Source organism: Lagenorhynchus albirostris, chromosome 1 (genome assembly GCF_949774975.1).
Source record: "Lagenorhynchus albirostris chromosome 1, mLagAlb1.1, whole genome shotgun sequence".
NCBI lineage: Eukaryota > Metazoa > Chordata > Mammalia > Artiodactyla > Delphinidae > Lagenorhynchus > Lagenorhynchus albirostris.
Genome location: NC_083095.1, coordinates 3,386,801 through 3,404,209, shown reverse-complemented (window position 1 = coordinate 3,404,209; position 17,409 = coordinate 3,386,801). Strand labels below are relative to the sequence as shown.

Below are 17,409 nucleotides of genomic sequence, written 5' to 3'. Positions count from 1 at the left end.
AGGTAAAATGAACTCGTTTGACTGGTCTCCTCGGCATCTAGCCCATGTCTAGCAGAAATGTTCATTGGACTCATGAAAAAATGAGTGACAGTGATCTTGACAGCCAGGAAATCGTCTGCCTCTCTGTTGAAGGCTCTTCAGGATTACAGTCTGTGGAGTATTTTAATTTGTAGAAATAATAATTTTCCAATCCAGTATAATTCATTCTGCTATTTACATATGTAATAGAGCACTTTGATCATCAAAAACAGCAGTCATGCCCTCCGTGTTTCAGGTGGCAGAGCGAGCGCTGTATTACTGGAATAACGAGTACATCATGAGTCTCATCAGTGACAATGCAGCCAAGATTCTGCCCATCATGTTTCCATCCTTGTACCGCAACTCAAAGACCCACTGGAACAAGTAAGAGAGAGCTGGCTGCCGTCAGATCGGGCCATTTTTAAAGTTTGCATATTTTGCTGATACTTCAGTCGTGATTGAATCCAAGTCTGACTATCAGTTAAAAAACAAGATGCTGACTTCTTTGTGGGCTGTGTCTTGGCCTTCCGTTCACGTCCTTATCCCCGTGCCGAGCCCACGTAGGGCGTATTGCCTCAGTCCCCACCCCCCATCTCATCCCGGGTGGGGTCGGGAGCAGCATCTTCCGGGCCGCCTCTTAAGTTCCCTCCGGAACAGTTAAAGATTGTCACAACCTCAGGGCTCAGTCCCTGCAGGGGCACCGTGGCCACCCCACACGCGGGGGCCCCCGAGCCCTGCTGGCACTCACCCTGGGGAGCCAGAGAGAAGAGCAGGTAACCTAAACACCACTGGGAATCTTGACATCTGCCCCTGCTTCTCTCCTTTGTTCTCTCGCTTGCTGAGGATGAACAGACTGATTTACTCAGTGGTCCTCTCCCGAGACCTTAGCAGTCAGTATGGATACCAAGTCATTGTCTCTGCTGAACTGGTACTTGTGAAATGTGGGCCATTGAAATGGGCTGATAAGTCGGGAGAGGAAATAGTCTGTGGTGGAGGAGGGAAGGGAGGCAGATCAAAAGAGATGAAGCGTTCTGAGTTTCAACACGAAGCTTTCGTTACAGGACGATACATGGCTTGATATACAACGCGCTGAAACTCTTCATGGAGATGAACCAAAAACTATTTGATGACTGCACCCAGCAGTTTAAAGCAGAGAAACTGAAGTAAGTTGCTCCTTTCAGAAGTTATTCTTTCAAGGATTTTTTTTTTCCTTAATCCTAAAAAACCTCTCCCATTAGTTTGTCCTAAAAAGGTATTCTTCACTTTAAAGCAAAATCAGCCCTTTTGTACTTGAAAAGCAAATTAAAACTTCGTTATGATAACTTATTTTCAAAGAAAACATGTTTAAAGTTAGCTACTCTCTGGGAATTCCGTGGCAGTCCAGTGGTTAGGACTCAGCACTTTCACTGCAGCGGCCCCAGGTTCAATCCCTGGTCGGAGAACTAAGACCCTGCAAGCCACACAGTGCAGCCAGGAAAAAAAAAAAAAAAAATGTTAGCTGTTCTCTCCGTTACACTACTAGTTTAATCATTGCAGAAAGTGCATGTATAGTCACGAATTTAACTGTCAGGGTCTTTGCTTTTCTCAGGGGACACTTAAAGGCAATAATGTGTAGTCATTTTTCATGTTTGTCAGGCAGGAATTTGAACTGTATCCTGTAAGGTTTATATGAAAGAGCAGGAATCTTCATCCAGCATAGCTTTATTCTAATTTGTTGATCTCCATAAATTCGGGTGTTCTCTGGAATCTAGTGCCAGAGTCCCTCACAAAATCAGGGCCCTGCTCTCATGCTGTGAGGACTTCAGAACCCACATCTGTCCGGGGACAGGCTAGAACAGGGGTCCCCAACCCCGGTTAGGAACCAGGCCGCACAGCAGGAGGTGAGCAGAGGGCGAGAGGAGCTTCCTCTGCCACTCCCCATCGCTCCCCACCGCTCCCCACCACTCCCTGCCGCTCCCAGCCGTTCCCCATCTCTCCCCACTGCTCCCCACCGCTCCCCATCGCTCCCCACTGCTCCCAGTCGCTCACATTCCCAGCTGAACGATCCCCTCCCCCACCCCCAAGTCCATGGGAAAATTGTCTTCCACGAATCCGGTCCCTGGTGCCAAAAATGTTGGGGACCGCTGTGCTAGATGACTCTGTCCCTAGGCTATGCTCGTAACAGTATGATTCATTAATTATCAAAATCACATCTTCAGAGTCAGGTGTGGACTGTGAGCAGATCTGATTTTTTGGCACTTGGAGCCGAGGTAGATAGACTTTGAATGGATGTAACTCAAACTACAGTACACATATAACAAAGTGCCACGTTCTTTCCTTAGACAGTATGTGTTTACCTGTGTGCAAGGCCCTGTTACGGGTTCTGGCAACACAGCAGCGAATAAGACAAACAAAAACCTTTGCCCTTACGGAGTTTACATTCTGGGTGGTGTGGAAAGAGAAAGACAGCAAAATACAAATGAGTAAGACATAGTGTGTGAGGGACAGTGACAAATGAAGCAGGAAGGGGCACAGGGAACCGGCTGTGGGCTCTTTAAGCCTTCAGGCTGCCCGGCCCGTTCCTGCCTCAGCTGAACGCAGTGTTCAGGTGTGAAATACGTGAACATCGGGGCTTTTCTAACGGCGCATCCTCTTTCGTGGAACATCCCATTTCTGAAAGGGACCTTAAAGATCATGTAGCACATTTACTAGATTAAAAAAAAAAAGAGTCGGTCCCATGATAAGTCATGCGCTGAAGGTCATGTGCCTTGTTGGTGTGGATGTACAGGCTGCGCCTCCGTAAGGACGTCTTCACCCGGTTCCTTCACACTAACGTGTGGTCTCACTTTTCATGGGTATGTAAGCTTCTCACCAAAATCATACATGTCCTGTGATGAAGCGACAAAACAAGGGGAAGGAAGGAGACATAGATGTGCTTGTGCAAGTGTTTCTAAGAGCTTAAATTCTTAGACATGTTAAAATTTTGGTGTATTTATATTTTTAACTCTTTTCCTCTAAGCCCAGTTTCTTTTTTTTTTTCCGTTATGTACCTTGTGGTCACCACTGTGATGTACGTGGAATAATACCAGACAGTGACAAAGGGGAATAGGTGTTGTGTTGCTGGCCACGTTCCCCCTTAACGTTTTCTCTCTTGAATTTGATTCTTTTCTCTAACACCAATGACATTTTACTATTTTTCAGAGAGAAGCTAAAAATGAAAGAACGAGAAGAAGCGTGGGTTAAAATAGAAAACCTAGCCAAAGCAAACCCCCAGGTACTAAAAAAGAGAGTAACATGAAAACGTCTAGGGTGTAACTTGAATGTTTTTATGAGATAGGAGTGTGGATTCATCGTGAGAGGGGAGGGAAATCAATTTCACTAACACTGTATATGAAAATATCTGCAATAAAAATACTTTTCAACTTTGTACAAGTACTTATTTTGCCCCACAAAGGTTTTTACCACAGAATTGACATTTTTTTTATTATTATGCTTTTAAAATAAGATATGAACCTTATGAATACACTGTGGTAAAAAGAAAGTCAGGATACAAGCTCCGTTTTGGGCCAAGATTGTAATTTGCTTTCTCAAATGTCATAGATGCTGTAGTTCAAATGATATTTTCCTTTCTTTTTAATATCAAATTAATTCTAAAGGAAAAGAAATTAGATTTGAAATAGATTAAGTATGAAGTCAATGTCCTCTTTCCTAAAATGAGGTTTCTGCAGGCTGAGCCTTTCTTGTTAAAAGGCGACCGACTTCCGTCATCTTAGCCGCTAATCCTTTCTCCCATCCCAGCATGCCCTGGCAGGTGGGCGCCAATGATGTGTCTTCTGGAACTGCCAGCACTGAAGCAGTGTCCCCTGATGCATTACCTCGGGCTGACCCCCGGGGGCTGGGCGTTGGAGCCCTGTCCCGACAGACGTTCTTTCTGATGCTATGTGCCTGTCCGATTATCACTGAAAATCATTTGCCACACTAAGAATTCTCAGGCTGTCCTTAGCTCCCCAGAAAAGATTTTACTTCCTGAGGAAAGCTACTCGGCTACCCCTAAAATCCTGAAAGGTTCAATACAGTGAACCAGATTACAGGCTATCTATTTATTTTATTTGGTGAGCGGTATGCATAAATCATTATTATCTCAGTTGCTATGTGGGTTTTCAATCTCTCTGATGTTTAATAAAAAGTGATACATGAATACAGAGTTAATACCTATATGACAACATACTGACTTGTATTCCCTCTGATAAAACTATAACCAAGACACAAACCACAGGAAAATTGAATGACATCCTTAAGTGTATGTCCTTGATGCCACCTGAAACAAGTAACTGGCGTTTTTCTAACCATTTTTATTCCATGCTCTTACACAGAAATGCTATTTTATGTGAAAATAGTATGTGAAACTGTGTAGTAGCTAATTTAGGTAGATAGCTATGGGTATGTACTTCTTTTTTCTTTTTTTTTTTTTTTTTTTTTTTTTTTTGCGGTACGCGGGCCTCTCACTGTTGTGGCCTCTCCGGTTGCGGAGCACAGGCTCCGGACGCGCAGGCTCAGCGGCCCTGGCTCATGGGCCCAGTCGCTCCGCGGCATGTGGGATCTTCCCGGAACGGGGCACGAACCCGTGTCCCCTTGCATCGGCAGGCAGACTCTCAACCACTGCGCCACCAGGGAAGCCCCTGGGTATGTACTTTTAAGAATAGAATTTATGTTGAACGTGAGGTTAAAATACTGACTGACGTTTGTTGTAAGACACAGTAAAAGCATACGTCTGGGGCAGTGTGGGTGGATGGACCCTGCCCGACGGGGCCCAGGCCGTCTTGCTTTGTCCAGACGGCCCCGTGCCAAGGGCAGACGGGTCCCAATCAGGGTCGTCAAGGACCCCGTCACACACACCCTTGAAATCAACACCCTTGAAAAACATTTAAACTATATACAGATCAGAGGGTCTGATTTTATTTATTTTACCTGGAAAATAGGAATAATCTCATAGAAAGTCGCATAAAGCCTTGCATTACAAGCGAAGAGCTGGCTGTGGTTGTATTAGCAAAGGTGGCCTGGTTTCACTGCTGTGCTGTAACAGATGTTCCTTCCAAAATATATATTGTCCTCATTTCTCTTTTTCTGAACTTTTCCTAAGTGTTCTTACATCACATTTTTATTCCTTTGGCTGCTCTGTTTTAAAATGTCTCGGGCCACAGCCTGAGTGCGGTGGGCTTTGCCTGCGCTCACCCCTGCATTGTGCTGTGGCGCTCTGACCTGAGCGCCGTCCTGCTCGCGTCTGCTTGTGAAAACCGTCTGTGACCACACCCCAGCAGGTCCTGTCGGCATGCTCCAGTCCACCGAGCAGTGTCTGAAACGGAAAGTACTTCGTGGACTAATGTCTCCAAGTGGAAACGAGGGCCTTGGTACCCGCTGTTCACCCTCTCTCGAGTCCTTTCTAAATGGTAGTCGTTGCTTGCCATTTACAACAGCAGCAAAAAGTAAATCGTGTTGTGGGTAATAGAGCTTGCGTGCCACTTCCGTAACGAAAACACGTAGGTGGGTTTTTGAAGCCCGATTCCCCATCTCAAATCTGCCGTTTTGAGAAATGATTTAATAGCTTCCTTATTTTAGGTGGGTTCCCAATCCCTCACTCTGTTCACTGGCGTGTACCTAGAAGTCTTCCTGATGCTGACCCTTGTGTTTTCACAGGCTAAGTCTTTCGTCTGCTTGGAGATGTGAAAGCAGGTCCCCGTTTAGGCCGGTTGGGATTTGGAAAGCTGTGGTCCTTCAGGATTTGAGTTGTGTCTGTTTTAGCAGTTGTGGCGGTTTAATTTTTTCATGTGATTAAAAAATGGGATTTAATTTTTTTATTTAATGTTTAATGTGATTTAATTTTTTTTAAGTGAAGATTTTAATAGTGAAGATTTCTAAACGTAGTGAAGATTTCTAACATAAATATGCTTTTCCTAGTCCACCAAAAGAAGCCATATAACAGTTTTACTCCTGTCTCCCTTTTGTGGGGATCATGTGAAATGAAGACAAGGCACTTCTGTGAATTTTAAGTGTGGCTCTGGCTCAGTGTTTCTGCCCCTTTGCAATGACAAGACGACGCCCTAGGAGGCCCAGGGCACAGAGTCTGGCTGCCTGCCTTTCCTTTGGGAGATGAGCCTCTCTGGGGAAACGTGCCTTCCTTATTTCACCTGTCAAGAACTTCAGCCTTGGGAAGGTTTTTATTCCTAGTGAGAATCCTCTGCCCCCGAGCCTGCTAGTGACATCGATTTTGTAGCATCCTTGTGCGTACTTTTCCTTGCCCTGAGCCCCAGCAGGGCCTCGGAGCCCGCACTGCTCTAGGCACGGCCGCCGGCAGGGTCCGTGTAGAGCGCTGGTGTCCTCTTGGTGCAGCCGAAGCTGAAGATCCCGCACCACCGCCCGAGCACTGCAGTGTCTCTGCTCTGTCTGCCCCGCCCAGCTGAGCCCCAGGGGGCAAGGCGCCGTGCAGACCCCAGCTCCCTGCGCCCAGCAGGTCACCACCTCTGCGGGCAGATGGGTACCAGCTGCGTGTCCCAAATGCGCTTTCCCAGGAAACAACTGAGAATGAGACACGGCCCCAGGTGTTAAGGAGGGGAGCCAGGATGGAAGCAAAGAGAATCCAGTCCACGCGGTCGGATGATAGCACACGCCGGGGGTTGTGCCGGCAATGCTGGCGAGAGGCCTGGTCGCGCCTTTAGAGACACGTAAAGGAAGGCTGGAGGGTAGGGTGGCCACGGCGAGGCGTCCCCGCGGCACCAGGACCTTAGCCCCCAAGAGTGCTGGGCGCCCTGGAGGCGGAGCCAGCCTCTTAGAGGCTCACCTAAGGGGCTTAACCAGCCGGGGGCTCAAGGCAGGGGAAGGGGCGACTGGGAAACCGAGCTGCTCATAGACGGAGCGTCACTCATGGGGGAGGGTGGGTGTGATCTGTGTCAGGGACAGAGCTGGAGAGGGGGCAGGGCCCGTGGGTTTTACGCCCAAAGCAGTGTGCAGGTGTCATAGCGCCATCCAGAGCTAGTGGCCTCGGCAGGCTTGCGCTCAGGAAGCTCTTCCGGGCACTCGGGGGCTCCCGGGGAAACGTGGAGATGCCGCTGCTGGACGGGGCTGACGGGGGGGCGGCAGGCATCGCGCGCCGCGGGGGCCTGGGTGCCCATCGGGTGGAGGAAACAGAGCCAAGGGTGTGGCTCCCGCGAGGAAGCGGCGCATTTCCCAGGGTGGCGGAGAGGCTGGGCCAGGCAGCCACGGGGGCCGGTGGGGGGGGCGGGGGGGCGCGGGCGAGGGCCAGCGAGACCCTCGGGGCGTGAGGAGGGGTACAGACTGTCTTCCCAGCAGTGACAGAGGAGCGGGGGGCGGCCGGCACCACAGGCAGGGAGGGGCAGCCTCAGGGATGACGGTGGCCGCAGAGCGGTCACCCACAGCCTGGTGCCCAGCGTCCCGTCGGAGAGGCGAGGCCCAGAGCCGCGGGGTCGGGGGCAGGAGGGGCTGCTGAGAGCTGAGCGGCCCTCTTGGTCGCTCGCACGCCTGGCAGGAGGGAGGTGGTGGGCCAGGCGGGTCGTAGGGGTGGGTGCCGCGGGGCCCCAGGCAGAGGGGCTCGCTGTGGCCAGGAGGGCACGAGCCGGGCACAGGGCGTGGGGGAAGGGGTGCGAGGCTGTGGCTCGGAACCCCAGCTCCCCCTTCACTGGCCTGGGGCCCCGCGGTTAGCGTAGGTACCTCAGCGTTCCCGTCAGCCAAGTGGGATCATAGCAGACACTTTACAGGCTGTGCTTGGAATAGCGCCCAGCCCGCGGCAGACGCACAGAGAGTGGCCGCCAAATGCTGAGGACAGTCAGGGCCTTCCGTGTGCCTTAGCTCACCCGCGCCGTCACAGCCACCTCCAAAGTGATCTCATACCCACGTCCCACTCACAGAAACAAAGTCAGAAACCCGTCCTGCTCACAGCAGAGCCTGACTTGGCCCAGACCCCGAAGAGAGTGGAGTCCCAGGGCGCCCCGTGGGGAACAGGAGCGGAGCCAAGGGGACCCCACTGACACGTGGGCGTACCAGGCCTCCCGCAGGGCCGGCCACGGAGTTGCAGAGTGAGGTGCGAGCTGTGGGACCGATTGGGGTTGTGTTGTTTGGGAGGAGAGCAGAGAGGCTGTGAGTAAAAGGGTGTGATCGGTGATGGGGTTTAGGCGAGTCTGGAAAATGCCGAGAAGATGACCAGAAGCGAGGGGGCAGATAGAGGAGGGCAAGGCTGTGCGCAGAGGTTGGGGGCTGGAGGTGGAGGTTTCCACGGGAAGCTTCCCGTGACCAGATCCAGGCTCACGGGGAGCCAGCAGGCTGGAGGCTCCAGGGTGGGGCGTTGCCCAGCAAGGGGCTGGGACAGTCTGGAGTGAGGCGACACCCGGGGCCCAGGCGCTGCAGGTGTAGGCCGGGCAGGGAGCACTTCCCTGCACGTGGGCTCCCTTCAGGAGGGGCCGCGGGGGGTGGCCTGGGCCAGGAGCCCTGGAGCCGAGCCCTGAGCGCTGACCTGACCGAGAGTGACTCCGCGCTTTGCATTGCAGTACGCAGTGTGTAGTCAAGCGAGCACCATGAGCCTTCCGGTGGCAGTGGAGACAGATGGGCCTTTATTTGAAGATGTGCAGATGCTGAGAAAGACAGTGAACGAAGAGGCTCGCCAGGTAAAAGTGCACAGAGCTGAGCTGGGTGCGCTCCTTAGAGACTTGCTTAAGACGTGCCTGTGATCTTAGTGATGTGATAGACAGCACTGCCTCCTGTGTATAAGCTAAAGTGAAAAATGCCATGGTGGTAATCTTACAGGAAACCTTTCATCCATATATCTGAGATCAAATTAGTAGAAACAGTCTTTAAGGATTAAGTATGTGCCTGAAATGTCTTTCTTCATTTACTTTAACAGTAATAATCCCAATTCTTCACTGCAGTCAAATGTTAACGAGAGCAAAGACTCAAAGGTTTGCGGTGATGTCTTCCCCCTCTGCGCCCTCTGCCCCCTTGCGACTTCTGCTCTGGCCCAGAGGCGCCCCTCTTACTTCTCCACAGTTACTGCCGGCCCCCGGGCCCCAGGACATCAGGCAGAGCCCTCATCCTCTCAACAGCAGGGTCACGCTGCCTCGCAGGCCTGTGCCAGGGTCAGGGCTCTGTCAGGACCCTCATGCAATACCCACACTCAAGAGGTTTTGTTTCCACTGTGTGGAGATGCATATTTAGATCACCACCGATCCAAAGAAAGGCCCCTATCACTAAATGGGGAACCTTTGCGATTTAGGCTTTAAAGAGGGTAGTGGGTGGAGTTCCCACGTATAAGGAGCCTCGCAGTTGCTGTAGGTCTCTGATTGTAGCTCCTGTTCTCAATCCTTGCAGTTGATAAAGTGCTAACTGGATTTGGGGATATGGCCCTTTCTGACTCTGAAGCTTTAATCCCCTTTGAGCTAAGAATTCCTAAAGACATCCAGCACTACAATTCTGAAAAGTAACAAGTTAGGCTAAAATTATACTGCATACTGAATGCAGATGGTTTCTAGATGATTGTGTCATTCTGAGCTCAGACAGAGAGGGGTTTTTTTTTAACCTACTTGTTTTTAACTCAAGTAAATTGTATTCCCCACCTGATCAGACAGGATCAGGCATCACCAAGAGCACAGGCTCTAGACCATGCAGACTGCACTGCCCAACACGGCAGCCCTGAGGCACACGTGACATGTGGCCGTCTGCGCTGAGCCGTGCTGCAGCCCAAAACACACCCGGGAGCTCCCAGGCTTAGTGTGAGGGAAGGACCTAGAAACATCCCCTTCATAAGTTTCTGTTACTGACAACATGTTGAAATGATAGTATTTTGGATCTACTGGGTTAAATTTTTAAAATATTATTAAAATAAATTTCATCAGTTGCTTTTCACGTTTTCGATGTGGCTACTAGAAAATCTGGGATTCCATATGTGGCCGGCATCGTCTTCCGACCAGGCAGCGCCAGGCCAGATGCCTTTCCCTTGGTGCTTCCAGAGTAAAGCACCTGCACTGGCCCGTCCTTGCCCCTTCCTGCCCAGCTAGTTCTTGGCCTTAGGTTAAGATAAAAGCAAGTGGACGCAAACACGAAACATACAGTGCAAGAACAGCAGTAACTCGTTTTTTACTTCAGTTGGATTCCATAATTTCCTCGCAATATTCTTAGCAGTGAACAGATTGAATAAAAAACGTGAAAATCCTTATCGTTCCCTCTCTCTCTGGGGTGTTAGTTTTCCTACTTCTTAATTTTTTTTTTAAACTTGGAAAGGAATTTGAGGCCACCTCTCTGATTACCATTTTGATGTTTTGGCTTCAGGTGGGCTAAAAGACATGAACACTGGCCTCGTTACTGAAGGCGGTCAGAGGAAATCAAAATCAGGGTCCCTGCTACCAGCAAGCCGCCCGTGGGTTTGTGACCACATACTGGTCTTTAGGTCACTCGGGCCGTACAACGTAGAAAAGGAAACATGTCTAACAAGCCAGTCTTTACACATTAAATATTTTTAGGGTTGGAGGATTTTTCTTTTTGGTAGGTACATCCTTGGACTTGATAATTAAAGCTAGGAAAAGAATAAACTATGCCCAAAATGTAATGAACTTATTACATAATTACATAATCTATGGACCTGTGGTTTCTGATTTAGGGCCTACTCTGTAGGAGATGAAGGAACGCAAATTAAAATAGCATTCTCATCTTGAGTAAGACTGCCTTTGAAAGTCAGCTCTAGTATCTCCGTGGTGGCCGATCTTCCAGCGGCCCTTGGAGGAGGGCGTGTCTCCCTCCTTCCCTGCAGGAGTTATGAAGGAAGCAGCCTCTGTAGTCATCTCCTCATTAGTTGTGAGACACCACGTTTAGACAGGACATTGCTTGGAGAGCTCTTTCAGTTTGCTGGTTTGTTTTCATGACTTTTGAAATTAGACTGTATGACTGAGTTTTCTGTGTAATTGACATTCTTAACAAAAATCATCCCCCTACCCATAGCCTTTAGATCTCTACAGATCACATTCCTGGGTTGGAAGACTCCATGCTATTAAGACGTCAGTTCTCCCCCAAAATTAACGCAATCCAGTCAGAATCCCAACAGGCACTTTTCTTTTTTTGAAAGACATAGACCAGTTAATTCTGAAATTCACATGGAAATGCAAAGGACCTAGAATAGCCGAAATAACTCTGAAAAAAGAATAAAGTTGGAAGACTAACACGACCCAATTTCAAGACTTACTGTAGATTTCTATTGGTCAATTGAATTTCCCCCAAATATCAAAATAATCCCGCATTTCTTTGAAATGATTCGAATGTGGGCTCGGGAGAATCGGGAGAGGAGACCCTAATGCTAATGGAATGTACTTGGTTGGAATTTTGTGGAGGAATTCAATTATCTATTTACCTGTCAGAACCATGATTTGGGTTTCTTTTGAGAAGATTGTGTAACCCTATATAGAACCTCCAAAATAAACTAGTAACGTTCATGTGAATGACATTTATATCAGAGACATTTAAAATGTTTTACAATTCTCATTTTTAACAGTCGGTCGGGAGGAAAGCAGTGTCAACCATGCAGTTAAGGAAGGTGTAGAAAGACGGAAGGTGGGAAGTGAAGGTATTCCTTACTCAGTACGTAGAAGTGTATTTAAGGCTTTTATATTTAGGAAAATCACTGACAATGTTATGTACATGAAGTATTTTCCCTTTTTTCCCTGTCATTCCAGCTTGTGATGGTGAAGACAAAGAAATCTGGTCCCTCGAGAGATTTTTGATGAGTTCTGTCCTAAATTCAGTAGTAAAACGTGCGCTCTTCTGTATGACCCACCCCGATGTCGTTTTCCCATTTACTGTATAGATTTAGCCTTTCAGCGTTGCCATTTTGCTGCAGACAGAGGCCGTTTCTCTCCGGCTCGCACCTCCGTAGGGGCGTCTGGGGCAGCGTGTCCGTCTGTCTTGTCTGCCCACCGTCAACAGCATGCTCGGCCCACACATCCCTCCACCAGTGTCACTCGTCTAGAGGGACCGTCTGCATGATGTCCCACTCTCCTGCCTCCCCTTTTTCTGATTTTTTTTTCCCGCCTTGTCGCTTGTGAAATTGCTCTCTGCTTTACACACTGGTTTTAAATGGCTATGCAGAAAGGCTCAGATGGGTCCATCACACTCTGTCCTTCCAGAAGCTTCCGGGGTCATGTTTGCCTTCTCAACTTGCATTTATTGGTTCCAGACATTTTCTGTCAAAATGTTTCTTGTCTTTGGAATGCCTGTTGCAGCATTTATTAAATATTTCAAGTATGGGAAAGGCCTGATTTTGTTTTGCTTCGCTTCGCTTTGTTCTACAGCTCCACCTGGAATGGACATAAAATTCAGGGTAGAATTTCCCTCTGAGTTTTGCATTGGTCGAAGGCAAACACGCTCCACAGATGAGACCACTCTTACAAGGACTGTGACCGTGACAGGCAGCCCCTCAGGGACGGAGGGGCCTCCACAGTCTCCTGACATGCGGGGTTGTCCTGAAGGCATCTTACATTAGTTCCCAGGAGAAAAATACCAGAATTCCTGCCTTTGCCATAAATGAACGTTAATATTCAAATAACAGTTCTAGAAATAATCCTAAAATGATGTCATGGAAAATTCCTTACAAACCTTGATATTATTGAGGTTGTCAGATATAAATTTGCAAAGAACCCTAAGAAACATTAGCTCTGCAAAAGTGTGCACTTTTCATATATGGCGTCTGCAAGGCCTTGGCTATTTCATTAACACAAAGAGAATTACACTTCGCATGTCGTACCACCGATGTTGGCAAGCTGGGTGCTGTGAGGAGTGGTTAGGGATACGTTCTTTCTGTTGTCAAGTGATTGACTTAATACAGGTTTTCTTCTGGTAGGAGTTTGACCACCACCACAAACGTAACTTCTTCTCATTAAATATAATCTCCCCTTTGCTGGAGACACTAAACAGAAAGGAAGACGTGGTTCTGGTTAAAGTTCCTCATGCGCTGGCAGCTTCCTGGACGCTGTGTCTAGGTGATCTAGGTGGCTCGTTGTTTTGTTTCAAAGATACTGCTATTGATGCAATGGCCCTACTCCAAAACCGAATAACTTGTTTAACTTATGCGTGGAAATGGACACTTTCGGTGTATAAACGCCCCATATCAGGCCCCCCCCCTTTCTTTGCAGACACAGATCTCTAAATCCCCATGCAAAAAGGGATTCATGTAGGGTTTTTTTGTTTTGGGGTGTTTGTTTTCGTTTTGTTCTGTTGAGTAAAACCAAAATGTCCTAACTTTAGGGAAAACATGGAATGGAGATGGGAGTCTTATATCTTACCCTTATTAGGAAATTTTATACAAATCATTAAATACAGTTTTTCTGAATTCTAGAGGGTTTTTCCCCCTACATGACCCATTTAATACCTCTCATTTTAAGTATCTTTTTTCAAATTTGATAGAAGTTTTAGACCTGTTATTTATTGGCTTCGAGTCCAATTTAAGTATGTTATTCATTCTTTCTTTTTATTTACCTCCAAGGGAAATTTCAACTTCCTGAAATGCTTCTGGAAGGGACATAGCCATAAACTGACTTCGGTAACATTTTGTGAAATAGGAAGATTTTACCATTTACGGGATTTACTAAAACTGGTGAATTTGCAAAATAGCGGTACTCGATGCTCTGTACAAAACTACGCATTGTAGGAGACCACGATGCCAATATTATGCACGCCGTCCTTGGGTTACTTTTAATAAATGAGGCGTTCCTGGTTAATGAGGGTGATAAGAGACATCCCGCCCTTTGTGTGCTCCAAATCCCCAGGGAGGCGCTGAGTGTGGGCACCGCTGGCTCAGGGCAGAGCGAGCACACTTCCGGGTCGCTGGGTCTGTAGCCAACGCCGTGCGTTTTTATTCCAGGCACAGAAGGACCTGAAGAAGGACCGGCCCCTGGTGCGCCGCAAGTCCGAGCTGCCCCAGGACCTGCACACCAAGAGCGCCCTGGAGGCCCACGGCCGTGCTGACGAGCTGGTCCCCCAGGACGGGCGCTAGCCCCGACGCCGTGCGCGCGCCAGCCCCGCTCCGGTCTGTAGAAAGTACACGCTCTGTGTGCCATGCAAATCAGTTACACTCAAGTCAAAGCTTTCTCCAACCCCGTTCCGTAGGCAATAACATCCTTCCGCCTCAGCTCGAGACTAGGAGTTCAAACAATGGTGACCACCCAGGGCCACATGCCGCCCATGGTGTCCCCTGCACGGTCCCAAGTAAGCCGGTTTTCCAAAATCAGAGCTAAGGAAAGCACCCTAGTCATCATCTTCACGTTCTCCCCAAATGGAATTTGCGATCATTTAAGATAGGTGGTCCAATGATAATATCAGTGTTTTTCAAATCAAAGGAGCACTTTAAAAAAGTATTACCTACTTTTTAAGACTTTACAACCCTTGAGATTGTTTCCACGTGATTGTTAATGCCAGCAGTTTCTTTCTGGGGTTTTTTGGGTTGTTTTTGTTTTTTAATCTCATTGAAGTGGTTCCTTGCTGTCATCGTTCCAACACCGCTCAACTGGGAAAGTGACACGACAGTCCCCGGCCGCTGTCTTTTCCTAAGGTCCTGCTTTACTTTGACCAATGCCACGCGTACCACGTCCTGCTGCTTCTGCGTATCGCTAAAGCCATATTTCCAAGTCTGCGGTCCAGGACCAGGATCCGGGAGTGAGCACGTAGGAGAAATTTGTTTTAAAAAGAGCTTTCTCTTGACTGGAATTGGAATTTTAAAGTGATGTGTTCGTGTTTTACTCTTTGCAGAATGATTTCTCTCTGCTTACACGTTGTTGCCCTTGAACAAGGCTCTTCAATTAATAAAATTATATTCTCTGAGAATTCCACATTTTGTAGAAAATTAGGACGAGATCATTTTGAGTGAGGCCAGCTCTCGGGCCTGATGCAGGCCACCGCTGCCTTTGGGCAAAAGTAGCAGGAACAGCGCCGTGGGCAGGCACCCCCCCTCCCCGCAGTGTGGCCCTGAGGGCTTCGTGGAGGCGGCAGCAGCGATGGCTTCCAAGGAGTCTCTTTCTGTTGAAAAGAGCGCACGTAATAGATGCCTTATAAGGAAAATACAGCGTCTTGAGTTTTCATCGGTCTTCAGTGCTGCTGAATATTTCAGGCTGCCTTGCATGGATTCAGCTTTTTGTTTGTCATGGAACAGCACGAGGAGAAAAATCTTTAAACTTAACGCTTTGTTCTTTATTTCTCTCCGGGTGGCCAGTATTTTGACTTACTTATCCTGCTTGAAAGCTATCTGAGATGCGTACTGCTGCTCTAAACCAGTGATTCTAGTTTCTTCTGTCTCTGGCATAAGATTCTATAACTTGATGTTAAATGTCTTGATGCATCAAAGGTAAAACGTGGCTTCTTTCAGGATCTGTTTTTCAGTTGAGGTCTTGGGAATCCACTCAGACGTTGTGAGAAGCGGACGTGGTTCCCTGTGCAGCTGTGGTACCTGCTGCCCGTTGGTTTCACTTAAACCCTTTGATGATGTTTATTTCCTTGTTTCCTGTAGGAAAATCATTTGGAGGGAGGGGATTTCTGGTGTTCCAAGCAAGTGCTAAATTAGAAGCTGCCCCAGCTGAAAGGGGAGAAGCCCTCTTTGTGAGCAGGAAGTATCCATCCACTTCACCATGATGAAATTTATCCTTTAAAAAAAGTTTAGATGCCTTCTCCTTTTGAGGGAAAAAGGGTGCTTTTTATTGTATAAAGCAGCGTCTTATGTATTTTGATAAACCATTGTTTGAACTTCCGTCTTTAGCTGATAGATTCTCAGATATACTTGGTTTGGATGTTCTCAGTTATGTTTGTGACAGAGGTTTCTGGGAAGCCTCTCCTCTTGCCCTAGGGAAAAAGCAGAATACCAGTGTTTGGGTGATGTGGAAAGCTCAACGTATAAGAACATCTTTTTGTCTAGGTTTTACTTCTGCTCTTTATTGAAGACAAACATTCACCAAAAAGGGAGGGAAAAAAAAAAGTTTTGAGAGAAACTAATTTTCTTTGACAAGAGTATTATTTAATATTTTGGCCTATGAAAGTTTTCCTAGTTAGTACTCAGATTCCCTGTGCTAATTGTTCAACTGACATATTATTACATAGATACACTGTTTATTCTGTACCAAACTGATTTCAGAAGTACTACATTGAAAATAAACTGGTGACTGTTTTTCTTCATAAAGTTCTGCGTTTGGCATCTTCACTCTTTCTGAAATGTATCTGTACATCAGAAATGTCACTATTCCGAGTGTCTTTTTAGTGCAGCTTTAGTATGGCTTCCTTTTAATATTGTACATACATTGTACCTTTGTTTTATGGTAATGAGTAATAAAAATGTAGACTTCATATTTTGTACAAAATGTCCTATGTACAGAATAAAAAAAGTTCATAGAAACAGCAAAAATAGGTAAGTGGCACAATTATTTTTCTTTAGAAAATATCTGTAACTTTATGCTTTAGTGAAATGTTAAGTACCTACATATTTTTTAACATTTTGTAATTCAAAACTTTTTGTTTTGACATTGTTTATGAAGAGAAACTTCATACACTTGCCATTTAATATGCTCTTTTATCTAATTTTAAAAAAAACTCTACAAATGGTGTATTATATGGACTAAATAAAGAACATGTGAATTTTACTGCTCATCATGACGCTAAATTTAGCCATGGTGTTGGGCAAGCCGGTTCCGATCTCTGTCCGGCGACAGTTAGGGGCAGGGCAGCCCCGCCAGGGATACCGGCTGGAGTCCCTCGCTCAACACTGGCTGGGCGCCCACGCTGCCGTCCATCACAGCCACGTCTTTGCTGAGCCTTCTGTAAGGTCATTTTTCTACTTTTCTAATGGGAAAAAGTAGAGATGACCTTTTAACGACCACCTCTTGTTTTGTGAGTAGGCAAATGTGAATCAGAACGCTGTTTATAGAAATGGAATTATTTGAGCCCTAACCATGATGTTTAAAATTATTCTTGAAGAGACACTGAAGTCTGGAGAACAGAGTCGTGTGGCTAAGAATATGAGTTTGGGATCCTAGCTGATCCACCCCCTTCTTACTGGGGGCCTTGCTGTCCTCACCGGTGCTGTTACCGAAAGGTCGCTGGGGGCAGGCCCAGTCCCGTCACTGCAATGACCTCGGCCTCCCAGCAGGTGGGCTGTGACCCAAGCCCCTCAGTTCCTTTATCTGCCAAACGGTCCCTGTGACTCCCCCCACCCCAGGACAGAAGAGCAGAAGTCGCCCTTGGAGCTGGGGTGTCTAGGAAGGGGAGGTGTCTAGGTAACCAGTCGTCTCGGTTATCAGTCTGGCAAGGTAAGGGCCCAGGCAAAGTCTCCAGGGTGGGATTCTCTGGCAAAAGAGACTTCCTGACTTCACTTACTCGTTCATAACACGA

General features: G+C 47.4%; 1 protein-coding gene across 10 annotated transcripts in view; it reads left to right on the top strand.

Annotated features, from left to right (window-relative positions):
- The window catches only part of PPP2R5C (protein phosphatase 2 regulatory subunit B'gamma), a 132,391-nt gene extending 115,730 nt beyond the window's left edge, over positions 1 to 16,661 (top strand). For 4 of the 10 annotated variants that reach the window (XM_060158971.1, XM_060158877.1, XM_060159065.1 and 1 more), the window contains exons 12-16: positions 275 to 402; positions 1,080 to 1,181; positions 3,199 to 3,271; positions 8,553 to 8,669; positions 13,904 to 16,661. In XM_060158971.1, coding sequence (XP_060014954.1) covers positions 275 to 402; positions 1,080 to 1,181; positions 3,199 to 3,271; positions 8,553 to 8,669; positions 13,904 to 14,035 — 552 coding nt within the window. In that variant the 3' untranslated portion in view covers positions 14,036 to 16,661. Of the gene's footprint in view, positions 1 to 274; positions 403 to 1,079; positions 1,182 to 3,198; positions 3,423 to 3,795; positions 4,178 to 8,552; positions 8,670 to 11,539; positions 11,612 to 11,720; positions 12,290 to 13,903 lie in introns of those variants that run through there. The other 6 variants (XM_060159351.1, XM_060159565.1, XM_060159152.1 and 3 more) reach the window with 5 other exon arrangements.
- Positions 16,662 to 17,409: the final 748 nt, after the last annotated feature.